Source organism: Rhipicephalus microplus, chromosome X, assembly GCF_043290135.1.
Source record: "Rhipicephalus microplus isolate Deutch F79 chromosome X, USDA_Rmic, whole genome shotgun sequence".
In the NCBI taxonomy this organism is placed as follows: domain Eukaryota; kingdom Metazoa; phylum Arthropoda; class Arachnida; order Ixodida; family Ixodidae; genus Rhipicephalus; species Rhipicephalus microplus.
The window spans coordinates 41,528,956-41,555,771 of NC_134710.1; the positions used below are offsets into that span (position 1 = coordinate 41,528,956).

A 26,816-nucleotide genomic window follows, 5' to 3' on the forward strand; every position below is an offset into this window, starting at 1 on the left:
AACTCCAAATACTGATTCACCAAGTGTGTGGAGCGACAAATTGCCGTAAAATCCCAATGCAGAACGCAGCACTTTGACTACTCCCACAGCATTCTATAGGTCACTCTAGCTAGTTCATAGCTGTACTGGCGCTGGCAACATTGAAACAGCGCTTGCATTTTTGGAGCAGGCCAGGACAAAGACATCTTTCTGTAGACTTACAAGGTGTGTTGATTTATGATAAGTACTCTGAATGTTCATCAATCCTATGCCACTACAATACCATAATACTCTTCTCAGGTTACGCTTTTTCAAGTACCAGTTTTCAATGCATTTTAGTATCTTGAAAATGTTCAAAAAGAAGTATTCTTGCTGTAGCCTAAATACAATTCAAAGCATCTTCTACACAGAGTTTTAAATAGCCTGAAGAAAAATCCATTCCCTTAACAAGAGCAGAGTGTACTAGCACTCAGTAGCATGACAGCACAAGACCAACCCACCCGTCCATGCCCACTACAGGCACAATGCATATATTCAACATAAGCAAGCTACAAAGCTGCATCCATGCAAACACTTTATCACGCACATGCTGACTTACATCCTTCAGAATCGAAGTTCTCAACACGTGCTGACAAGTTCACCACTGCACGACAATGTCTCACTGCACACGCATCACTTGATATTTTTAAAACTCATTGACTATCATCAAGCACCCTTCCCTCAACAAGTCCTGGTCTTTCAACTGTTATAAGATGAAATTTGCACTGCCAACTAAAAGCAGCAAAAACTACATGCCCTTTCTGTACAATTCTGTGCCTCTTCAAACTTTTTTTTTTTTCACTGAATACAGACAAGCTCTTGCACGAGCAGTTTGAAAAACAGCTGGTCGCCTTGGCCAATAGCACTGTTTCTGCACTAGAATTTCGTTCTACTTTTCAAATTTCACACAAAAAAATGCATTTTGTGAATATTGTCGGAGCAGGAGTGTCGGCTAAGGGTCAAATAAGGTACACTTGACCACCTTCCTCGTTTCCTCTAGGCTGCACATCTTAGCACCCATAATTCGCAGGTACATTTTTTTCTTAAACAAATATAGTATGCTACTAGAATGAACCCCGCCTAAACCAACTGCCAAATGTTTATTGCAACAATAAGATTTATTTTGTGTACTTCCCACAATGCACAGTTAGTCCGGATTGTCATGGCACTGAACCTACAGTCCCAACATTTTATTTTTTTACAGCGAAGCTGCAACATCCAGTCAGTAGAAATTTTTTGATGTTCCTCACAAAAAAAAAGTATCATCATCATGAGGCAGGCACATCCACAAACAAGAAAAAAAAAGGTCAGTGGCCACTCAACAGACGTGAAACGACAGTGGATACACACTAAAACCTCGATATAATGAAACATCGGTTATAACGAAGTAAAAGTAAAATAGTTTTGCCATAAGTACAGCATCAAGAATAACCTTAAAATAAATTTTTGGATACAATGAACTTATTTTTTTTTGTACGGTGTTACTTTGTTATACTGAGGTTTGAGTGTATTAACATAGTGTTCTGACTGTCACAAAAATAATAATTATAATGGAAAAATGACTTGCGAGGTAAGTGGGACAGCCAGTCGGGTCAATCACCAATGTGCTGTTGCTGACCCAAACGTGACATTGATAGGGGTGGCTGAAAATTCAATTGCCAGCAGCACTACAATCTGTAGAAGTGCATATGTTTGAAAGCCACACAGCCATCAAGCTCACTGCAACCATAACACACATGATCAGCTGCTGAACTGCATCAGCCACGTCGATGTTGGTGAGCTCCAAAGGTGAGGTCACACAGTTGTGCGACTTCACACATGCTGTGTAGCACAATAAGAGATCTCACATACTTATTTGTTTACAAATTTTGCACTCAACAGAGGATCAAGTGCACCATAGGAGCAAGTGAAAACATGAGAACACCTAGGAACAAGCAGACCTGCATTGGTGCTCGCATTTCAATATTGCATGCTTTGTTCACAGGGATTCACATCCTGCTAAAACAAGACATTCACTTTAAATCTGGAAAAAAAATATTAAAATGGTGCCTTTAGCCTACACTTTAACACTTTGTATAATGACCAGATGTAAATGTGACACTCCAATGTTCATGTAAGCTGGCACTTTTTATGCTACTCGTGGGCACTGAAAGAACCAGGCAGATTTATTGTTTTGGTTATTACAACCCATTCTGTCTCAAAGAATTGGTAGATTTACTGCATTTGTTTTTCTCGCAAACAGCCTAAGGCAAATAAATTCGACAAAAGCGATAAAAGTGAAATAGATCGGAGGCTGAGAAAAAGTGTCTGAAGAAAAGAAAAGTACAACTGGCAATTACCACCAACCTCATTCAGCCCATTCTTTTCTCATGACTAAATACTAAAGCTTATGAACCAACGAAGACTTCCAATAATGAATTTTACAGGTCGTCGTGATGATGGCAACTAAGAGCCCAAATGATTCACAAGTATTTTGAATACTTATATCGCAGAATACCACACAAGTTTAAAACAAGTGCTGTGTTATTTGGGAGAAAACAATATAATGGATGGAGAAAATCCTACACATAGTGTAGTGAACAGAGAGCTCAAATACCTAGCACTAAAAAATGTTGAAGGGGCAAATGGCCCCCCATTACATTGCAGCACGTTCTTTGAAATACTAGAAAGAGCATAATTGAGTCAGAAAAAAAAAGTAAAAAAAAAAAGAAGTCACACCAATTTGCAGAAAAGCTTTGGAGAAAAGCAGTATGAATGTTGCCAGATTAAAATTCATAGTCAGATGTTGGGTTGTTAATATTCCCTACAAGGTAAGAGACCTTGCACTGAAAAGCAGCACTGCCTCAATGATAACAAGTGGAATGGCAAACCCCTCACGAGCCGTGGTGTTTTCAGTGGCACACTCACGGTTTCTAACTCAAGGTGAAGCTTTCTTCATGAAACTAGTATAGCAACATTGGCATGATGAAATATTACGTTCTTACAGCTAGGTATGCCCTTGCCTGCTTCCTCACAGAGTCTGTGAAGTAAGTGCACAGCGATTATACGCAGTTCTCAGCACATGACTTCATCTACACAGTAAATAGAAAAATACAGATAAAAAAATATGTACCCCAGCACTATCTGTATTATCGCTGTATGATTGGTAAGCTTTCTATTGGGAAAAAAAAGTGATGAAAAACAGGTTCCATGAAAATTTTGTTCTATTACCACTTTAATAAAGCGCCAGTCACAGGAGGAACCCTTTGTAGGCGACAAAAGAGCAAGGCCCAAGCAGAAGACAGTAGTGCTGCTACACATTTTCAAAGTACGCTGATATCTTAGTCGCTTATGTTCCAGAAATCGTGGCAATTGTTAAAGTAAAATAACTTTGTAATCACCAATGAGCAGCAAACGCTCATGCTCAAGGCTTCTTTATAAATTCTTATTTATCATGGGCCCTAAGGCAGAACATGATGCTATGGGGAGGGGAAAAAAAAGCACCACAGACTAACACACTTTATCTAATGAACATACTCTAAAGGATTTTGCATTATCAGGCTGGTTAAAAAGATTGACTAGGTGAAAAAATTCCACAGACTCTCCGCACCGCCACAACATTATACAGTTTGATTGACAGATGCCAGTTGACTGCAGCATACTAGCAGGGACATTCTTCAACCTGTCACTTGACAGTAATAACTGCATATTGATTACAAGCTGCCTACACAACCAGACAGGCATTGCGCAAAGATAGGATGTTTTTATTTGTGTCTTTTAACAGGCGAACACAAAGTACAAGTGCATAAAATCTTGAAATAAATTTGTGTCATCCTATACATCTGTCTGGCAGACACCTTCAAATAAAGGTCTATATCAAAAGCAGACTGTGTTTGTATACACAAATACAAATGGCATTATTTGTATATGATATATACATATATATACAGCAAACAAAATGACTTTCCATAAATGCATCCTTAAAAGCATTAGAATGGCAATAAGCCTAGGAAGTAAAACTAAACTAATTCTATCACGTTTCAAGCACAGTTGTGCCACTAGTCAACATGGGCACTAAGACATGCTCAAAATGATTATCAGAAATGATTCATTTCAGAGATATGCCACAACACAACATGGCATAAGGAGCCAATTAAGAGCTCTTGCAGAGAGGAGCCTTACAACATGGTTGCTGGACATCCTCCAACTGCCTTGACTACATATTTGCTTGAAGCAGGCTGAATAGGCAATTCACAACAAGATGCGCTGTAAAATCTTAAAAAGTAGCAGCTAAAATAATAAAAGGCTCTGTTCACTTCCTGGTCCAGGCCATAGCACTGATGCACCTTCAACACTAAATGCTACAGTGCTGACTGGAGTTATTGGAAAGATTGAACAGGCTCAATCCAAACCATGAGATGGTAAATCAAAGGTGCTGGTAATTCTGAAAGCAACATTCATTCCACTGGGGTTGTATGCCTAGGCATAGAGTGCAGTGAGCACCACTTGACTCCTCACGCACACAGGCCAGGGCAGCATACCCGTCTGGACTTAAGTGCAGCAAAAAATGGCTGCAGCTGGCATGCAGGGTTAATTTTGGTCAATATGAGCTGATTCAACTACTCAAAGCTACTTACGGCATTGAGCTAAAAATGGACTAAATGTTCTTGAGAACAAGGCTTTGTGTCCCTTGATTTTGCCCTTGTACAAACCACTCCACAGGAAGGGTGCTCAAGCACACCGAACTTCATCAAGCACTGCAGAGGTGCTGGTGCAACACACGCTCGGCAGTGCACCCACAGGCACTGATGTGCTCGCGTGCTGTGCTCTCTCAGTCAAGTGCTGCAGGGGTTCCCGGGCACAGTGGTCGCAGGGGGAGGGGGGCACTAACTTGGAGTGGCCACAGCTACCTGGACAACAAAGCCCATTTGCAGCTTGGCTTCATCGACACGCGTCCGATCTGAGAGCAGCTTGCCCCCAAAGAACCAACGTTGCTGGCTGGTTGGGATGCCCTCAAGGTCCTCCAAGCGCCGCTTCGCTGCCAGGATGGTCTCACCTGTGCGCACAGCCATCTTAGTGTCCTTTCCTGTAGTAGAGAGGCGCAACTTGAGAAGTATCTCATGACCCGCACATGGCTCGCTCTCTGGTGATGGTGACTCGGCATCACTTGCATCCTCTACCAGGTTGCCTGGTGCACTCAGACAGTAGACAGGCAGCTGGTACCGGTTGCCTAACTCATCATAGCAGTCAAGCAGGGTCCCTGCATGAATAAAGCAAAGCCACTGCTAATCATGTCTGCACGCAAAGGCTGGTCAGTAAATTCAGAAACCTACATAAAGCAAGCATGCAGGATGCCAGCTGGCATCCTGCGTTATCATTCCATTGCATACGTACAATTTAGGATGATGTAGACCACCGCAGATACTTGGCGAAAATCTGCATGCAAAAGCTAGTCAGTAAATCCAGAGACCTACATAAATCAAGCATGCAGGATGCCAGCTGGCATCCTGTGTTATCATTCCACTTCGTACATACAATTTAGGATGATGTAGACCACTGCAGATACTTGGCGAAAATATCTCTGTCAAAAGCTGCTCAGTACACAAATACACCAGTTGGTTCTACTTCCATGGAACACTTTAAACAAAGTTCATATCAAGGAACCTGACATTTTTGCTGGAAGGCCAGTGGCTAGACCACAAAGAAAGAAGTGTAGCGAGAGAGGAAGACGAGACGGCGGCCAACGTGGTTGTGTCGTTCTCTCGCCACTTTATTCCACGCCTGAAGCGGAGCCGCGTGGTGGCTGTCCACGTCCGACACACCAATTGCGCTAGCTTGTTCTAATCGTCGCGCAGCTCGAGCTAGCATCAGCTGCGCGAGAGGCGCGACGCGGTGATTGAGAAATGATGATGGTGATGGTGGCACTACAGGGCTCCCCCCCTAGCGCTTTGTGCGATTTGAAGGCATATGAAAAAAAGAAAGAGAGCGACAAATGCTATATACATGAACGACAATCCATAAAGTGTTCATTTGGCAAGTCCAGGTAGTCAACGTTTATAGGCCATCGGTAAGCAGTATGTCTCCGGTGGGTGACTCTGGGAGAAGCGCAAGGGACGAAGAAGGAAGTGCCGGGTCGCTGTGGTTGCCGACAAGCGGGTCTCAGGATGACCAGGTCGGACAGGCCGAGAGTGGACAGTGTGTCGCGAGGTCATGCTGCTAACGTCGGCAGAAAGTCGGCAATGCGGGTTTTGACGTTGGGGTAGACGCAACACAGACCTCAAAGTTGAGCGGCGTCTGACGTGCCGACGCACGCAGGAACGTGTCCTAACAATGCCGCCAAGTGTGCGGTGGGTAGTCGGGTACACGACTAGTGGTGGGACATTGCGTCGGATAGGCCGAGTAGGCGCTTGCGCTGTCTTCAGGGCTGTGACTGTAACTCGTGGCTGCGTAGCAGGGCGGCTCAAAAGTTGCCGCAATGTGCGACGCCTAGCGCGTTGTCGTCGCCGACGTAGGGTGATGGGTGGTAGACACGTATGAGGTATGAGCGTCATCGCGGTTGTGACACACGAGCTGGCCTTGTGGACACACGTCTGGTTGTTGCCGTCCGGGGGCAAAGGCTCCGGGGAATGGTGGTGGTGGAACCCAGTCAGCGTGGGCTCGCCCGGAGTATTGGACGGGACACCTGTGCTCGTGTAATGACCTCCGGTAGTCCGCGCACGAGGGTTGGCGTGCAGGTCTGCATAATTGATGGCTTCCTCTAGCCAACACCCCCTAGATTGCTCCACCACAGGCGTGGTATGCCTGGTGAGCCCTGTCTGAAGTGGACCGGGCACGTCGTCCTCAAGCGCGTCAGTCATAGTCGCAGCGTCTTGGAAGCTTGGCCGTGGTTGATGGCTGGTGGCTTTAACTTCAGCTGCGGGAAACTGCGAGGACGATGGTGGTCGTTGCTGGCAGGACGTGCAGAGCGTTGAGGCTGGTCGACAGTCGCCTTTGGACATCTGGGAGGGTGAAGGTTTTGCAACTGGGAGGTGAATAGCGGGCGTGATAATGCCCATAGTCGTGGTAGTCACCAGGGCGTTCGGTGATGTTGCCGTCGTAGAACCTGACGTGTCAGCCATGTTGTGAGCCATGGAGGTCGGCCGAGACGAGCCGGTGGTAGGCATGCTTGCAGTGTCGTCGGCCGAGGACGATGAAAACACAAACCTCGTGGCTGACTGGTTGGCTTCAGCCCAAATGTCGAGAACCTTGGCGGATAGGCAGTCGGGCGCATGACACGCGTCGCTATTGGCCAGACGAGAGGTTAAGTCTCGTTTATCGGACGTTGTTGAAGGCGAAAGCTTCGAGGTCGGGAAGTCAATAACGGGCGAAAGGTCACCTGTGCCAGACTCCGAGGTGGGCGGCAAGGTGGTCGTCATGGAGTCTGGTGGGGCCACGGTGTCGCGTGCCGTCGCTTTCGTGGAAAATGTGCAGGTAGCAAGCGTGCCAGAAGGACCATCGGCCGAGGACTTCGAAAAAACGCACTTCCTGGTGGACAGGTTGTCGGCAGCAGGAACGACTTCAAGAACCTCGTCGGATCTGTGACCGGGTGCGAGAACCACTGCGCTAGTGGCCGGACCAAAGGTGGAGGGAGACGTTGTCGGGGAAGTTGGGTTGCGGTCAGATGAGAGCTTCGGGCCGGAGGGTCCAGCACGCTGCGACGCAGGGAAAACCTGAAAGTCGCGGGTAAACGGCAGCGGGTGGTAGGTGAGGCCATAGCTGGCAAGCACCGCAGAGCAGAGGTCATCGTAAGGCTGCTGGCTGGAGGTTGAAGTGGCAGAGAGATGACGCAACTCTACCGGAAGGGCGTCATGAAGAATGGCATGCATCAGCGGCTGTTCCGTGACGCCATTCAGCGCAAGAACGGCATCGAGCTGCATGAACCATACCTTGGGGTAGGTCGATTGGAACGGCGGCACTGGCGGGCAGAGTTGCGGGAACATGGCCGCGGGCCGCTCGGCGAAGGGCGTGTTCTCCGGGTCACCAATGTAGCGAGAGAGGAAGACGAGACGGCGGCCAACGTGGTCGTGTCGTTCTCTCGCCACTTTATTCCACGCCTGAAGCGGAGCCGCGTGGTGGCTGTCCACGTCCGACACACCAAGTGCGCTAGCTTGTTCTAATCCTCGCGCAGCTCGAGCTAGCATCAGCTGCGCGAGAGGCGCGACGCGGTGATTGAGAAATGATGATGGCGATGGTGGCACTACAGAAGTATTTGAGGAGGAGAAACTACCAGGCCATGCCAGCGGGCGAAGGCGACGGGATAGCGTCACGGAGTGATGTGGTTTACGCCAATGCTCGGAAGATGACACTTTCGGCCCATCTTTTACATGTGCTTCTATGAACGCGACGCATAAAAATCATGATAGCACCTCGATTGATATGTGAGGTTGAACGTCCCAAAACCACCATATGATTATGAGAGACACCGTAGTGGAGGGCTCCGGAAATTTCGACCACCTGGGGTTCTTTAACGTGCACCCAAATCTGAGCACACGGGCCTACAACATTTCCGCCTCCATCGGAAATGCAGCCGCCGCAGCCGGGATTCGAACCCGCGACCTGCGGGTCATGATAGCACCTCGTACACAGCAAATTTTTCAACCTTTTGTGTGTAACATGAATGAAAAGGTGTGACAGGTATTTCAGTGGCAGTTACCAATTGATACGGCCAGAATTACGAGCCGTAAAGTGCTTGAAACAAGCTTCTAGTAATGGCCCTGTTGCAGATGACTTCTGCAGCATGCACGCACCTCTGTCTCTGTCATGAATTTATCTCGGGAGCACTTGGGAAGGATGGATTTGAGACAAACAAGAGACGGGCGTGGCAAGACAAACACATTTTATCGCCCAAAAAGGGCAAGACCAATACACAGAATACAGCACAATAACTCAACAACAATCTGCGTACAAGATCAAACCCAAACTGGCTGTAGCTCAGTCTAAAGCCGTTACTAGCCCTAGACGCTATTCCTAAGCCAAATATGGCGTCTCAACAATGGAATGTCCGTGCAGTTCACCAGATTGTGACTTGTTGCCCTTTGCTGTGTCGATGCTTAGTCGATTCCTCCGTCGTTGACGGGCTGCTCCACTTACCATTGCCGTCGGTTGATCCAGTCGAACAAACCCCTTGTCCTCATTGTCGGTGTCCCGGTCCTTGTCTCAATATTCAGCCTCGCTAGGCTTAGCTCGTCAAAAACTCCCCTGCTGACGTGTCCACTCTGCTAACTGGTGTGAACTGCTACCCTCCTGGAGCGAAGTGGGATAACTGCTACCCTCCTGGAGCGAAGTGGGATAGCTGCAAGCCCACCAGAAACTGCTGGGCAAGTGTGCGGCAAGTCCGGGCAGCCTCACACGGGACCTCCGAGGTTGACGGCCACTTCTCGGGCCTTTCACATCGACATCCTTCAGACCCGGGCGGCTATCCTGCTCCTGTTGCTGTAGAAACCCTGCTTTCCCACGTCTTCGCAGCTTGGAGCCCCAACGCACAGTGCCAGCCCATTCTCTGGGATTTTTCATCACAGCTCGGGTCGCGCACCACAAGCCTTTTTCCAACCATACTCCTGCATCGATGTGGCTGGTGCGCTTGCCCTCGGGTGAGTTTTTTCTAGTTGTGCACCATCGCCGCACTTAAACGTTCGGCGTGCGCCTCGTGCCTCTCCTTTAATCACTACATTGGGCCCCCTTTTAAGGAGTTTTTTTCTTGAAGAACTGCTCATTTCCGTTCTCCATTTGATGCAGCCTTGCACCTTGCTCTTCTCTCTTGGCCTTTTTTCACATTTCGTTGACCTCATCGCGCACTTATTCACCACTCACTGCACTTTTTTGTTCACGCATCATCACTGCTATTGTTCACACATCGTTCCTACATTTTCACCAACACGCATCAAACACTATGCTCGACCATTCACATGTGCACTAGTTCCTTATCTTACACTACACAGATAAACTCACAAGGACAACTGCACACAGTACTCAACACTAAATATTCCAAAAATCTGTACAATATCTAATACCTGTCCAAAATATTTTTTCTACAAAAGCATTTACCAATTGCACACAACTAGCTCAAGTCAGTGTTTCTTCGCATTCTGCGTCTTCCTACACCTACTAGCTACCCACCGTCTTGGATGCTTGTTACAGCTGATCCCACTGTTTCCGTTTACTCGACGCCTCTTCAAAACACCGTTTCCAGGTTTCATCTGATCGTTTACCACCCTCTCTGCTTACAAATACGTACGACCTACTTTAGGCATTTTCATGTAATTCTTTCTTTTTGGTCTTGCGCGTCTACCACTCACAACTTTACCAACCTCTCTCGTGTCCTGATAATTGCTATGCCTTTCCAACACCTTTGGAGCTCTCTGCGTTCCCTCAACTTTGCCGCGTTTAACACCGTGCGTATTAGGTACTCCTTTCATCGCACTCTTCTCTGGTATTCTTTTGCAATGTTGATACGCTTTTTTCTTCAATACACGCGCTCATCACTGAAGCGCTATGCCCTGTCTTTCTAATATCTGGAGGCGTTGCATTCTCTTTCTCCATGCCCTCTTCCATGACACTAGCATACAGCTCCCAAACTGGTGCCTTACTACCATAACATTTAACATTTGAATGCAGGTCCTTCAGTTCATCGCTTACGAGTGTGCGATCGTTGGCACAACACGTATGCTCACTACTCATTTGCTCGACGACAACAAAACTGTGACGATTGGGCACTCTCAATAAAACTTTTATGGGACTTTTCTCATCCCCTCTAACGCCCTTTTTGACTACTGCCATTTCCATTTCTATCTTTGGTTCCTCCCTTTCTACAGGCTCCGAGTCTTTACTTTGCTCCGTGCCTCTCCCATCCCTTCTCCACAATGAATCAGGGTCATCAGCTCTCCCCACCCCCAGTATGTTTCCCGAAAACCAGGTCGTAGAGGGGATCCTGAACACATTTCGCTGTCACTGGACCAGTATAAAAAGGTGCATCTACCTGTATCTTAGCTACTGGAAGATACCGGATTAATCTGTCCACACAAACTACTGGTTTTGCTTGCCCCGTCATAATCTCCGGAGTCACTAAACTTTTCCGTATCAACACGATATCGGCTCCTGTGTCACACAACACTGTACCCTTATGCCCTTGTACCTCGCCTTTTACTACGGGCATGCCTCTATCTTTTTGCTCCTCTTCTGTGTATCTCAATACACAGGCAGTCTTTTCTACCGACTTTGTCTTACAATCTTCTGCTTTGTGTCCTCTTTTTTTGGCAATTAGAGCATATCCCTGTCTTTTCATTGTGGCCATTATTGTACGACAATTGATGGCAATATGTGCCAGCCGGTTGCATAAGAAACATCGCTGCTGTGCCCTGAAGTTGCTCCTTGGGACCTGCCTCTGATCTCTCCTTCCGCTGCCATAGCACTCTCACCGACTCCCTTTCCAAGATTTCTCAATCCTTGTGCCTCTAAGAACAGGTCGACCTGCCTTGCCATTTCCTCTGCTGTGCCCACCTTTCTTTCTTTCAAAACTATGGCCAACTTGCAGCTGCAACGATTGAGGAATTGCTCCTTCACCATCTTGTCGCAGACACCCATGTATGTTTTTTCTGTCTCTGACAACTCCATCTATCAAAGTAGTTAGACAGTCGGCAGACAAACTGTTTGCCAGTTTCCGAGTTCTCAGGCTTACACGACCGAAAAACCCTTGGCGGTTAGCCAGAATCTCTATAATAAACTTTTCTTTACCAAATCGTAATCTACCAAGTCTTGGGCTCACATGCAGCCAAACACACTCAACACCTTTCCCACAAGACACAAACTCAAGGCATTGGCCCACTCTCTATTCTCCCAGCCTTGCCCTACTGCAATTCTTTCAAAACGATGCAAATAGGCATTCAAATCATCCCTTCACTCATCGAAGGGTGCCATCAACTTGCAAGGACATATCTATTTAGGCCTGTGAGTAGGCAAGCTGGGCGACGCGGACGTACGGGTACTGAAGCACTGGCGTTGCACGGAACAACATTTATTTCTACATGTCTCAACTTAAGCTGTAGGATCTCTTTTACGCGCCCGAGCTTTTCAAGCATCCATTCATGTTCTTTGCGCGTTCCCTCTTGTTCCTTCTCATACGCGGTCTCGCATTTCTTGCGCTACGCTTCGCGTTTCTTTTTCTCATGGGCTAGCTCCAGTTCGTGTTCTTTCTGAGCGTTCTCGAAGAACATAAGGTCTCCTCCTTGGCCATCCCCAAGTCTTTGGCCATGGCCATCAACTTCTCATACTCCATCCTATGACCCACGATGATAATGTGACTAGGCCGCACAAGAGAAAAATCCTGGTACAGGCTTGCCAATTAATGTCACAAATTTATCTCAGGAGTGCTTGCGCAGGATAGATTTGAGAGATACGGGAGACGGGCATGGCAAGACAAACGCACTACCACCAAAAAAGGAAAAAAAAAACAATACACAGAATTCGCACTAAAGCACTCAACAGCTCAATAACACTCAATAAGAATCCGCGTACATGATCAAGACCAAAATGACTAGCTCAGTCCGAATCCGTTACTAATGATTGATTGATATGTGGGGTTTAACGTCCCAAAACCACTATATGATTATGAGAGACGCCGTAGTAGAGGGCTCCAGAAATTTAGACCACCTGGGGTTCTTCAACGTGCACCCAAATCTGAGCACACGGGCCTACAACATTTCCGCCTCTATCGGAAATGCAGCCGCCGCAGCCGGGATTCGAACCCACGCCCTGCGGGTCAGCAGCCGAGTACCTTAGCCACTAGACCACCGCGGCGGGGCGAATCCGTTACTAGCCCTAGCTGCTAAGTCCCAAGCCAATATAGTGCCTCAACAATAGAATGTCCTTACAGTTCGTCGTGTTGTGACTCGTTGCCCTTTGCTGTGTTGATGCTTAGTCGAGTCATCCGTCGTTGACGAGCTGCTCCACTTCTTATGGTTGTCGTCGGTTGACCCCGCTGAATGAACCACTCATTCGCATGTCCCGGTCTTTGTCCAAATCTCCAGTCTCGCTAGGCCTAACTTGTCATAGACTTTCCTGCTGATGTGTCCACTCTGCTGACTGCTGTGGGCTGCTACCGTCCCAACGCGAAGTCGGATAGCTCCACCAAGAACTGCTGGACAAGGGTGCGGCAAGTCCGGACAGCCTCGCTCGGGGACTTCGAGGTGGACGGCCACTTCCCGGGCCTCTCACGCCGACATCCTTCAGAACCGAATGGCAATGCTGCCAGGGTTGCTGTCACTGCTGGTCACTTTTCGCCAAATTGGCGAATTTGAGCGGCCCGTGCCGACCTAAAATTATGATTGGCGACATGGCAAATTTTTGGCGATTTTCGGCTTAGCTCTCAACTGAGTTATACATTCTATACTCAGTGTCTTCAAAGCAAATGAGCACAACATTTTTTCTATTTTTCTTAGTTTTACACGCACCAGTTGAAGATGCAATTTACATACAATTTAGTATGTCTATCCTGTTTCTCGTACGTATCTCCCAATTCACCTAGATTCTGGAGGTACCTAATGCGTCCGCCAGCAACCTCCCAGCAATTTAGGTCAGTGGGCTGCTTCACGTGCCGAGAGATGGTGGCATTATACATTTCTGATGCTTCAAGCGTCTTCAAACTTTCGCATCTAAAGTGGCTAGTTGACGGTCAGGCCGCGTGTTCCCACCACAGCTCCAACTGTCATGAATAGCTTGTAGACTTCTTCACTTCTGTGGCACCCCTTAAAGGGGCCCTGCAACACTTTTCGAGCATGGTCAGAAAACGTTGCCGATCGGCAGTAGATGCTCCTGACAACACGCGAGCCAAATATTATGGCGCAGCATGCGGCCTGGAGTTCACAATAAATTATCATTCAGGTAAAAATTGCTTCTTTCGACAAATGACAGACAACGCTTGAAAATCACTCATAGAAAACCAATCTATCAGTTATTGGCTGATATGAACATGGCGCTCTAAGTTGTTACCAAGATCGCAGCGACTTGTCCACGCGTGTGCACGCAACCACACTGAAAAAACCGCGCGTTCGAAGAAAAAAAAAAGAAAGAAGCGCTCAAGGTCACGAGGCGCGGGTGATGCATCTTCTTTGCCCCTGCCGTCCCTTTCTGCTTAGCTTCTAGCGCTTTCGTCAGGACAAGAGAAGAGAGAATGCAAGTGCAGCATGCAATAAATCCTTGTAGCTCCACTCGCACTGGACGGCTTCTTGCAAATTTTGCAGCGTTGACTTCGTAGGGCAATAAGCTCTTCCAGTGAATTCATTACATGGTTACTTGAAAAAGTGTTTCAGGGCCCCTTTAAGGGGATAGGGTAAGCAAAAATATTGAAAAAAAATTGTCTTTCTTTTTGTGCAATTTGAAATGTGCAGCCTTTTCTCAATTGGAATCAGTCACTTGCTTTTTCTAGCGAGACTTTTTTCTGTTTAAAAATCAGATATTTCGAAACATATGCGGCGGCCTGCTTCACCCCCCTTAGGCAAGCTTCACCCGAGTGCACACGTGGGCAGCTAAAAACGCGCCGAAATGAAGGACACTAATTTTTTGACAAGATTAGTGGGAATGATATTTGGTCTGGCAACAAGTGCTTCATCTGCGAAATCAATGTTTAGCCACAAGTAAAAGTACTTTGCGGGAGTTCTTTTGCACATGTTATTTGCGCTCGTTGTTTGCAGAGTTCCAAAAGTATTATAGTTTAGCCATTAAAAGAAATATTGGCAGCTTAGAGGACATGCAAAAGGCTGTCTGGGCCACATATTTCCACATGCCATCAACGGATAGCAATCCATCCCACGGCCTTTGCCCAAAGGACGCTGACACCTGGTGCAAATTTAACAAAGCCCAGTTCAGTGGAGAACCATATGTTCACAAAGAACATCTTGCAGCATCTTGTTCTTGAGGCTGTTATGAGCAACTTCCTAATCCCGAATTACTTGCAAAATGCCTCCATGGGAAAACTCAAAACCCCAACGAGTCGTTCAACAATATCATGTGGGAGTGCACTCCAAAAACCGTATTTATCGAACACCTAACACTAAAAATATGCACTTTTGACTCTGTATTCACCTTTAATGATGGCAACATAGCTCGTGTGAATGTGCTGAACTCGTTTGGAATTTCACCAGGTGCAGGGCCTACGCGCACTTGACCTGCATCGGCAGTACTTCGCTGACAGTGCTGCAAAGCAGGCGACAAAGGAGGCACGCCAGGCCAGGTGCCTCAACCAAAAAAGAAAAAGTGATATTGGTGACGAATGTATGGCTGGTGCCTATTAAAAATGTCCTTCAATTGGTGGTTATTCCATGGTGCTTTTGAAATATAGCATACTTTCCATTTAAACGAGATTTTCTCAAAACATGCTTTTTTCGTATTTATGTACCTTTTTCTCGGCAACCACTGTATATAGAAACAGATTTCAGCCAGTATTTAGAGAACGTGCCAGAGAATATACTAAAGCAGAATTATTCTTGTGCGAAGAAGCACTTTTTTTAACACGACATCTAATCTTGATTAACAGGTGATAATTAGGTACGTCAAGTACAAAAATTACAAAAATTTTCATTACAAGTTTCAGGGATAATTCTGCTTCAGTAAGAAGAGGAATGGTTTATGATCACAATGATAGTAAAATAATTTCTATAACTTTTATGGTTATGGAGAAAAATGTACATAAAGGTAGCCTAAAATACAAGGCAGGTGTAGGGCTTACCCTGTTCCCTTAATTTGGTACGCTGAGTTTAAATTCGTTATTAATATACTTTTCTGGTAGGCCAAGAAGTCTGGCTTCTTTGGGAAGGCTTCAGAAACTACAGTGAGGCGAATATATAGTGCAAGCATGACGACACAAAAAACGTGGTGCAGGCATTGCGACAGTTATGCATTACTTTTGAATTTACTTCTGCTACTTTGTGATTGAGTTGTTCGATTATTGGACTTATGATTCCACTGCAGTGAAATTCTCTAAATATGCAGGAAGGCTACACATGGTGTCGCTCTCTTGTTGTAGCGACTACTTCATCCTGTATTCACTATGACTGAAACTCTCACACACTTTTGTTATCAGGCGTTAGGATTCAGGAATGCATGCCCTTATTCAGTGCTATCATGGTGAAGTGAGTGATGTGACTGGCATTGAAGAACGTCAATATAATTTAGGGTTTATGGATGGTACTGTACTCTACGGGCCTATGCATAATTTGAAATTTTTATCACCAGGCACACCAGACCTACGTAAAGTGGCGACCTTTTTGGCGAAATTTGAAGAAATATGGCAACTTTTGGCGCTATTTCCCTCATCGTATGGCGAATTCCACTCGGAAGTCAGTGGCAACCCTGTATGCTGCTCCTGTCGCTGGTTTCCCATGTCTTCTCATCTTCGAGTTCCAATGCTCAGTGCCAGCTCTTCCTCGGAGATTTTTCATCATGGCTTGGGTCAGGTGCCTTGTGCCGCTTCTTTACTCATCACATTCTCCTCGCGTGCAAAGCCTAGGGAGTGAAAACTCCCCACAAGCTGCCATGAATCCCTTCTAAATATGCAGGCTTTCTGTCATTTTAGTGCTCTCAGTGGCTTCAGTGCGTTACACCAGCAGTGCTGACTGATTTCCCGTGCTTTTCACACCGCAACAAAGGAGAGGGCTTTGCAGAATTCAAGGAATGCTTCTTCAGAGTGGGACGGAACTGTGTTGTGCCGACCTGCAACAGTGGTTACTCATCTTGCAAGGAAAAGGTAATTACCTTGGAACACATTGGAAGCGTGGGCTCACAATATACCTAGGAAGGATCGTGAGCCAACGCCTCGTGACTTCGTTTCTGAGAAGCACTTCTTGGATGGCGAGTGTGCCACGCCATGCTATATGACATATTTACATGACACTGCATGACATTTATATAGATGTTTTTTTGAAGCAACTTCCAGCAGTTTTGTAGTTCTGTAGTCGAACAGCTGCATGCCATGAAGATAGCGTGAGTGCGATTCCTACCTAGAGTGTGCCTAGAACCGAAGACATTTGCATCTTTCTCAATTTTGCAGTCACGGACAACGCTGATTTCTCCTTCCTAACCAGTGATGCCAAAGCCGGCCTTCCTCCGAAATGAGCTCTTTAGCGCTGTCACGTTAAAATTTGGAGCCGGTGAAGATGCACTGAAACACCCACTTGAACGTGAAGCGCGAACGACGCAGAGTGGCCTTGAGTGAGAGCGCGGGGCTCACGCTTTTCCTCCTCCGCTAGCGAATTTTCACCACAGAGGACGCGGCGCACAAGTGCCGTACCAGATTTCGTGACTTTTTCAGGGCGCCCGAGCGAGCGCAGTTTCACCTCCTCAAGAATTCTTTCTCCATGGGTCAGGCAGACACTACCAGAAAAAAAAATTTCCGAGGCAACATTGCTAATACAACCAATGCATGCTAGTCCTCATATAATTAACTCTAGAGCATGCAAACAAAGTGAAAAAAATGCATTGCTATCAACTTAGTAGAAATCATAAGACTAGCACCGCTTTCAAGGTAGGCCCCCTAAAGATGTGCTGGTTTTCTAAGAAATGGTTTTGGAAAGGTTTTTCACAGTTCAGGACAATATTTACTAAAATTTCAGAGTCATAATTTTTTTTACTGAGACTAGTGCCTACACTAACAATATCTCAGCGCTGTTGAGCGCAAAGCTCTTGGACGAAATAGATGCAGACTGTGCTTGCCAGTGTCCAACAAAAGTTTTGCGCTTAGCAGCGCTCGGTTATGGAGCACAAACTAACTTCAACAAATACAATGTTTTATGTTCCGTGCAAGTTTTATTAAAAAGCAATGTAAAAACTGGAAACTCTGGATGTGAACTTATGTTGGGCCTCATCCCATTATTTTATTTCTGGTGTATTCAATGCCAAAAACAGTACATGGTACCAACCACTGAGCATGCTCTTGAACACAGGTACATCAGCATTTTCACATCCCCTGTAACTGCAAGACTACCTAGTACCCAATCAAAATATTTACACAAATAAATTGTAGAAGTGATAACCCTTTTCAATTTAAAGTGTTGAAAAATATGCCCCTAAACATTAATTTCAGTTATAATAAGAGGTGAGCGAATATTCAAGCTTTCGAATATTTTTTATACGTGTTCACTATTCAATTTGCTTCACACTAGAATTTTGCTATTAGAAGTGTTTGAACTTCTGGAAAATAAACATAACTGCTTCATCCACTTAAAATCGTATGATGATGTGCAGCCTTCACTGCACCGAGACAATTTAAGCACGGTAGGCACGCACAGACTAGAAAGAGCACAGCATAAAAGTGTAAAGTGCATCAAGTACTTGTCTGTATTTAATCGAAAGTAACATGCACCCAATTTTTAGGACTCTCAATAAAATGCATCTGCAGGTGAGTTACAAGATTTTTTAAAACTAGGGCATGCCGCTATGTTGACAACCGAAAGAAAAAAAAAGGAAGGGGGAAGGGGGGGGGCAAGCACAATGCACCTTCACAGAAAGTGAAATTTATTTTGGTGCCAGTTTCTTCCCTTCAGCTCTGCTGGCTTTAAGGTCAATTCTACATACGCCTTGACCACATGCCATTTTCAGGGCAATAACTCTGTCTACACGCAGCTGCTTAAAGGGGCCCTCTAATGCTCGAAAACACCGGTGCTGACTGCATAACTCGTAGTCGCGCTCGCCTGAATTATTGCGAGTAGAAATTACAATAGAAGGCGCATACCTGTGATTGTATAAATGTAACGTTAAATGTTATCACGGAATTGCATCAAAATAAAGATTGCTATTGCATTTCCTTTTTCCTTAACATGGTTTTTTACTCAACGCAGAAGAGAATAAAGCTCTCTGACTTTTCCAGCTTGAAAACTGCAAAGCCGGTCAAAGAATGCCCCGAACGCCACGGTGCAGAAGAAAACGCCCCGGGGACGCTCCAGGCACCGTTGTTTGAAGAAACTAAAAGAAGAGAAATGTAGGAGTGTTGATATATAGATTCCATCACAAAAAGAAAGATCAGTAAAGCTACAAAACATTATAGAAGCGTTCGCGAGCTGCCTCGTTTCGCACGTGTCGTTCACACTCCAAGTACCACATTATTTAATACCATCGCAACGGCATCCTCAATACGTTGGACATAAAGGGCAATATGGTATGCAAACTTCCTGTACGGCCGGGTTTTCATTGTCACACTGTCAGGTGAGCCCACGAAAACAGAGTTGAGGGTAAGCATCCATTTCATTGTATTTTGATATCTTTACGCTGAATAACTTTCCACTCCGTGCCCTTATCGCTGCCATTCTTGAGGCACTTCTCCCTTAAGTTTTCAGTGTACACAACCATCTAGAAGAACATGTAAAACAATGAGGTCATGAAAAGTGTTAGAGGGGCCCTTTGAGAATAACTGCAAGCTTTTCATCAAGATCTGTATACTTCTTCATTTTCAGCCTGTATGTTTCATGCGAAGGCTGTGATTGGTCAATAAAATAAAGTTGTACAGCGTATAGCCACCATGCCCATGGTGGCCTTGGAACGCTTAAAGCGGGCCTGTGGCCTGACTGTAGCCTTGTTGCTGCTGCTGGGCCCCATCTGAACTGAGCCATAAAACGGAGGATAAGCCCACTCATGTCAGTGAATGGGTGAGTGTTTGTGCATTTATGCTGAAAGGAAGAGAGCCTGGCGGATGACAGGAAACACCAGTGGCCAGCAAGTATTTCGAGCTGTAGAGATGTTCTTTGCTTTTTTTTTGTGAGTCATATAAATAAATTACTTTTGTTTTAATCACCACTTTGTTTTACTGTGCAAGTCAACTGAGACAATCACGAAGACAGGTCCGAAATAGGGAGTCACCCAGGCGAGTTGGTAGACATACACGTCCTCTGTAGCTTTTCTGTTTAATTTCGCTGTGAACTATTTAAGATGTGTTAGAAAAGCATTCGATTCACTCAAACTTTAACACCTCAATCACTTTACCCCTGAAATTTTGATATTTACACAACTGTAGTTATAATTCAATATTCGGTTTCATGTATTGAACACATTTCTCAATTCATAATACAGTTTCCCAGAAGATGAACAAAACGTGATGCATTATTTTCGGGTGCGTCCCCTTCACTTATTGACTGTCTGCTCCCTTACGTTCTCTTGTAATACCCCTATCACGCGGCCACCACTGAACACTGTTAAACACCATCAACGTAAAATTCCCCTAGAGAGTTCGATGGAGATGGAATCACGCCCATATTAAACGACAATTTTACAAACTTCAGACCGAAGCCGCAAAAGGCCCCTTAGGGGCTGAAGCACCTTCTATGCAGGCAATATTTCGCGACTAATGCTTCTGAAAACATTGCCAATCATATGTGTGATTACATAAACTATAATTCATTTACACCGAAACAAGAAAAAAATGCTTTGGCTTTCATCACAGATGCGTTAACTTGTAGGCAAGTTGACAGTAATGCTGGCAAAATTGTATGTTTGTTTTGGTACGTGTTTTCTCTACGTAGGCCGATTGTCAAACACACTGCAAGTTGTCGCCGAGCTCTTTGAAGTTGAGCTACCACGTAGATCACAATGTTCTTTACAATATCGGATGAGCACAGGTCTCACGTTAACTACACGAAGCCCTTGCTGCGGATAGGTTCCACAACATTTTGCATGTAGTGCCGGCACGAGTAACCCGTGTCGACGACGAAAGAAGAAAAGTCACGTCAACCACTGCTATGAATTTTGGCAGTGAAGTCAGATGAGGAGCACAATAATAAGAAGTGAATGAGTTGAGATGTAAACAACACGGTGCGCACGGGTAAGATGGATGGCACACTCGCCCGGACTCTGAGAAAGGTTTTTCAAATGGTGACACAGTGGCTTTCGGCGAGGCATGGCGTATAGAGTACGTACACCTATACACGCATTTCCTTATTGTTGATCGCACGATATGAGCTGAATATGCAGTGAAAGAATGTTCATTACAGATAGCACGATATGAGCTGAATATGCAATGAAAGAACGTTTATTACAGATAAAGTTTATTACACTGTTGACTGCGGCTGTTGTGTGTTTGCAGTTTCTTTTATAACTAAAAGTTGCTAGGCACAAGAGTACTCTCTTTCACCCCTAAGGAAGATCGCCGAACTCTCTTTACAAAAAGCTTCGTATAACTTTTTCGACGTAAGGATGACTGTGTGACACGGATCGCATCTCCATTGTCATAAAGATGAGCGAGTTAAATGGTGTTCATGGGTGCCTATGTGACAAGGGTGTAACACCGTGTTCCAGTCTCGAGATAGGGCGCTACCTTGTACACATTCCCGACCAGAGAATGTGTACGAGATAGCACCCTATACACACTGTTTACATGCACACGTAAACTTTACAGCAGTGGTTCTCAAATGGGGGGTCTGCGAAGCCATTTCTATGATCCGCGAAACCCTCACCTGCATTTTTCTTTAGGCATGACTGTGCCACGTATTTATGAACTGTCCAAAATGAAGTGATGTGGCACGTTTGTTTGATGTTTTTGGTAGCAATAAAAGGCTCCTGTTTCACGTTCCAGTTGTGTTCATTTACCTACAGACCCCCCTCCCTCCCCTCCGCTGCAAGGAGTTTCTCATCACTTTCACCAGTCCACAAGGGGTCCCCAACACATGCATGGCTAAGAACCACGGCTTTACAGTATACACAGGTGCATTGTTTGCATTAATCAAGGCATTCTGGATGAAACTGGCTCTACATTACTTTAGCACAAAAAGTCTTTTTTTTTTTTTGCCTGAATAGTTCAGGTAATGGGATCCAATAGTTTTTTTTTTTTCCTAAAGAAGAAACAATTTCTTTCTCAGACCAAGAAAAAAAAATGTGCTTAATGCCACTTTTTATATAGCCAGTACTACTACTAGTGAGAATGCACTATTTTACTTTTACTGATAGGATTTATTAGCAATTAAATTGTTTTAACACTTCCTATTATTTATAAAATAATGGGAATTAGTTTACAGTCACTTCCGTATAGTTACATGGCTTCCTAACCATCGCTGTTTTAGCAAGTGTTTCATCATTAGTTTGGCGAGGTTCATGTGGAAATGCATTTGCTACTATTATTTCTGTGAAAAAGTAAAGATACAAACGTTTGAATTTTTGGCACTCTTATGTGCCTAACTAAATTTTCCAGAACTCTGTATGGGTACCAGTATAATGTAATGAGCACAAGGAAATTACAAAATTACAATAGTAATAATTGTGACGTCCAAGTCTCATTACACAGGAGCAACAGGCTTGTGAAGAGTTGCAAGCAGTACATGGAGACGCCGAGTGCGGGAAAGTTGCAGGTGAACAGCTTGATCTACCAGCATGTCAGGGTTCTGTGCCTATGTGCTGCAGGCTCTAGCGCTTGCTTATAAGCTCTTAGCGTCTGTTCCACAAATGCTGCAACTACTAATATATATATAAAGAGAGAGACAGAATGGTCTTGGTCTATTGACTGCACTGTCAAACATGAGCTGTCACACAGGCGGTTTCGAAGACTATTGGGTCAGTAGTAGAGTCAACGGAGCACCCCAATACCCCTGTCATACAGCCACCACCAAACTCCATTTATCTCGTTCGGCATTTCGTTGAGGAAGATGTGGTTCGTGTCACACGGTCTACATTTCGCTGCGGCAGTCAAATGGTTCTTTTGGGGAATGGAGTCCCGGAACGACCATTTGGGCTCGGTGGAGTACTTTCGTTTTCAGATGGTGACTACTACGAAGAAAACCGCGTTAAGTTGTCCTAATAAGCTCAGTTATCAATTTTGACATTATGCTTCAGTTAATTAGAGAATTAAACAGCACTCCATGCAAGTTTTATTTGTATTTCAAAAGTTCACGATTATTTGACACTTGATCGCGCATGCTTTGGAGGCCGAGGCTTCCAGCTCCCCATCGGCATCAGTAAGCGCGCCCATGGCGAGAATGACCTTTTTTTCCTGTCCTGAGCTTCGTAAATAACAAGCCTATCGACAGGAACACACACAACTTCACGGCACAAAACTGCAGTAAACAACACAGCACAACTCACGTTTTCATGCTACTACAGCGCATCGATACCCGCTCCTCCGCTCAAAGTGAAGACATCTACGGCGGCCGCCATTATCCCTCCCACTGCATACAGGTTTTGCTCTGGCACGTAAAGGCCTAAGGCGTGAATGGTTGTAGCCCTGAGGAACTCAACATCCAGGCAAAACATGAAGAAAGCTGGCACGTAAGCTCTACAGCTTGGCAAAGACACTGCAGGCGCTGCAATGGCAGAGGAAGAAGTACAAAAGGTGGCAGCACCTAGAGCAGGGCCGCGCACATCGAGGCACCCTACATGCTACGCTCGCTCATAAAAACAACAGAGCAGTGTGACCAGCATTGCTTTCAACTTCTCCATGCTTGCAGAAGACAAATCTTGCAATATCATATCGCATACTTGCCACTTTAATTTTACTAGATTATATGCCACACACAAAACAAAACACGCTTACATTGCTTTAAAGGTGACTACATAGGTGAAAAATGGGACGTTTCGACATGCTCTATAGCGCTCTTTCGGCCCCATGCAGCTGTCATCGAAAGCTTGCGCTAAATCGTGTAGCGCTGCCACAATTCCATTCTCGTAAAGCTCCATTAGGGAATTGCATGCTGAACGGTGGAAAATGGGGTTCCGTGGTGGATGTGCGACAGAAGTACAACATTCCTTCGAAACTTCGATGACTATTGAGCTGGAGTAATATTGCTATTGATGGCTTGAACGACAAAAGCAGAAAGAGCACGAATGTGCCCTCTCGCTCACAGTGGGCTCGTACACACGATAAGAAAAAAGAAATAATCTAACTAGTATGCTTTAAAAGCAGTATATGTGACTGCACTTACTTTTTTTATGACTTGTCACTTGAAATGCGCGAACTGCACATACTCTCATCAACAGCCGCCCGGCGTGTTGTCTCGCTGTGTATTACTCGCTGCTGTTTCGCCGCTTAACAACTTGAAAGCTAACTATACATTCATAAATAATGAACTTGTCAAAATGATTTATTGGACTAGTTCGTAAGTCATGATGGCGTGAAATACGAGCGTGATACATAGGCAGGCACAGGAAAGGCACAGACAAGCGTATACTACCAACTGAAAGCTTAATTGGAAAGCTGATTATATATACTAAGAGATGAAACATTTAGTAGGCACATACAATAAGACAACACTGCAAACCAAACATAACAAAACTGATAAAATATATGTGGATATTAGCCCCACCTTACCAATGCCCACTTTACCCTACCGTGATTCCTTTACATATATGGCATCTGCCACTGTCCAAAAATGCAAGCACTTTATTGGACAGAGCTATTGACGGGGTTCGCTCGTACAAGTCATCATGTGCTACGTTCGCAGCGACAATGATGGCTTTCCAGTTCAACATGTCAGTAGATGTGGCTGTGATGTTCAGTTTGAGGGCACAGTCCTGGTTAATAAACACAAAGATTATCATTGAAACTGCAAATATAGCGTGCGATAACCGATAACAAAGCACGTGATGAATGTGGCTGCGGCCCGCTATTCTCCGAGACCAAAATACTTTCTAGTCACAAGGATCAGCTGACCAGGGAAGTTATCGAGGCCTTCCATAGCACTAAAAGAAAAGATGATTGCATCAGCCAAGCAGCGGCCAAATGTCATTTTCAGAATATCAACGCCAAATGTTGTAACTTTAACGTCACTGTCACATATAGCACACTATTATGTTGTATATTAACCACGTTTTTCTGCAAAATAAACAAGCTGCGAGTGCAGCGATGTTCTTATCATTTTTTTTGTTTCTTGTCTCCGTGTGCTGCTTTACAGGTAAACAAAATCAATGCCAAATGTTGTAAATTTAACTTCATTTTCATACAGAGTACTCTATCATGTTGTATATTAACCCCATTTTTCTGCAAAATAAACTAGTTGCAAGTGCAGCGGTGTCCTTATCATTCCTTTTGCCCTGTCTCCATGTGCTGCTTCACAGGTAAAGAAGATGTAAGATTCTTCTGAGTTATGAGAATTTTTTCGGAGACTTTTTTTGAAGCACCTAGTACATCAGTCATTTTTTTTGTCTCAAAAGTCAGCTGTTAGCAGTAGACATTTATGCACACCTCTTTTGCATCATCTTTTGCAGCATCCACAACATCAAGATATGTGGGCTACTACACTATGAATCTATACAAACAATCGCAGCTCTCCACTCTCCTGCACATATGTAAATCGCCACGTAGTACACGCCTTGTCTATCATCAGCACCTTTAAGGACACGAGTGACAAAAATCCAGTTCCAAGGACATAAGAAGCCGTCCCATAACTGGCTTTGAATTACTGAAGTAACTTCTATTGTGCAGAACATTTGAGATTGAAAGCATCGTAGTAGCCGAGTTGAGTACCGTTTGGAAGAGAGATGTTGGCTCCGTCAATGATGGCTTGCGCGAGAGTGAAGTCGTTGGTTTCTGCGGCATAGGCGGCCGCCTTGAGGGCATCCCAGATTTCCTTACGGCCTTCGAAGGCTGGTGCGGTGTCCCAGAACTCGTCCCGCTTACTACGCAGCTGGCCTTCCATGAGCGGCACATCACTTTTCCACCGAGGTTTTTCATGTCGGAGCGGTTGGTTCTTTCCTATAGAAACTACAAGAATTAATGCACTTCTGAGTAAAACTGAACGAGTACTGCGCAGATTAAAAACGCTTATCGCCAATAAAGTACTACGCACCTGCGGTGTTCTTAACCGGTGGTGCGTTACTCTGCTACCAACAGCCGAACAACGTGCGCGCCTTTTTCAAGACAATAGCAAATAATACAATCCACGAAAAAAAAAAAACACGAAGGTTTATTCAGGGGGCCGCGCACCTAGTCCAGAAACGCTCCAAGTATCATAGATATTATAAGGGAATGGAGCTGTGGAACTGGGACGCGCTGCACAGGCGCGTTTGTGCGTACAAATGAAAGTGCGCTACGCATCCCCCTCCCCCCCTCTCCTAGACAAATGCGAAAACCCAACATTACAGAAGCGCTACTGCTACTCATGATAGTAGAAGCATTGACATTACACAACTCGTTTCAGCGACCCCCACGAAATCGACCTGGTGTCAACTTTAGTTCAATATTTAGGGTTAAACTAAACCACTGGCACTTTCACTTTCGATCACGCTTGGTCACTGAAATCATGAATTGCATTTACAGTGTTTCCACGGTTTTTAGGCGATCCTCTCTTGCCCGGTACACGACAAAGCTCGTAGAGCGATCGGAAAAACAACTTTTCATGTGAATTGCCTCTTTTTGCAACTACCATAACAGAAGAAACGGCAAGGAAGAAACAATGAAGTCCAAGTCCATACCAGTTTGTTGCAAGTTAGTTTCATCAGTGGATTCAATACCGGACGATGGTCTACTGTTTCTGGTGCCAATGCAACCACCCATCGTAATACTTTACGACAACAAACATTGTTACTTCTACCATTTATGGAAGCATAGCTTTCTTTGCAACTGCCATCCCCTCAAACCTGCGCAGCTGACCCAAGGGACAATCGCAGTGCCGCAGTCGAATGTCTCTTACTTTGTCTGACAAATAATACCGTTCTTTTTTAATTATTTGTACAAATATACTAGCCTAAACCAACTTCAAAATATAAATGACTGCTTATAATACAGCAGTGCGTTTTAGAGCATGTATGCTTCTACAATTGGTGCGGCGCAGGTAAAGTGAGCTGGAATAGAATAGTGGGCTCACTCGCCGCCGTCGCCAGCC

At 45.1% G+C, this 26,816-nt stretch overlaps 1 protein-coding gene across 4 annotated transcripts; it reads right to left on the reverse strand.

The window, feature by feature from the left end:
* Window positions 1-295: 295 nt before the first annotated feature.
* On the reverse strand, window positions 296-26,754 carry LOC119175854 (ubiquitin domain-containing protein 1). Of its 4 annotated transcripts, none has more exons than XM_075876292.1 (4): window positions 25,460-25,599; window positions 18,882-18,984; window positions 15,112-15,194; window positions 5,266-13,343 (listed from the first exon to the last, which is right to left on the reverse strand). In XM_075876292.1, the coding sequence occupies exon 4, from the start codon at window positions 8,175-8,177 to the stop codon at window positions 6,045-6,047; it is 2,133 nt and encodes a 710-aa protein (XP_075732407.1). In that variant the 5' UTR covers window positions 8,178-13,343; window positions 15,112-15,194; window positions 18,882-18,984; window positions 25,460-25,599; the 3' UTR covers window positions 5,266-6,044. The 4 variants fall into 4 exon arrangements, with proteins under 4 accessions (XP_037282761.1, XP_037282760.1, XP_075732407.1 ...); XM_075876291.1 differs by having other exon boundaries at window positions 15,112-15,263; XM_037426864.2 differs by lacking the exons at window positions 5,266-13,343; window positions 15,112-15,194; window positions 18,882-18,984 and adding exons at window positions 296-5,257; window positions 26,407-26,754 and having other exon boundaries at window positions 25,460-25,687.
* Window positions 26,755-26,816: the final 62 nt, after the last annotated feature.

Coding starts and splice junctions, on each gene's coding strand:
- LOC119175854 (XM_075876292.1), bottom strand. CDS start 8,177: ATGCTAGCTCGAGCTGCGCGAGGATTAGAACAAGCTAGCGCACTTGGT.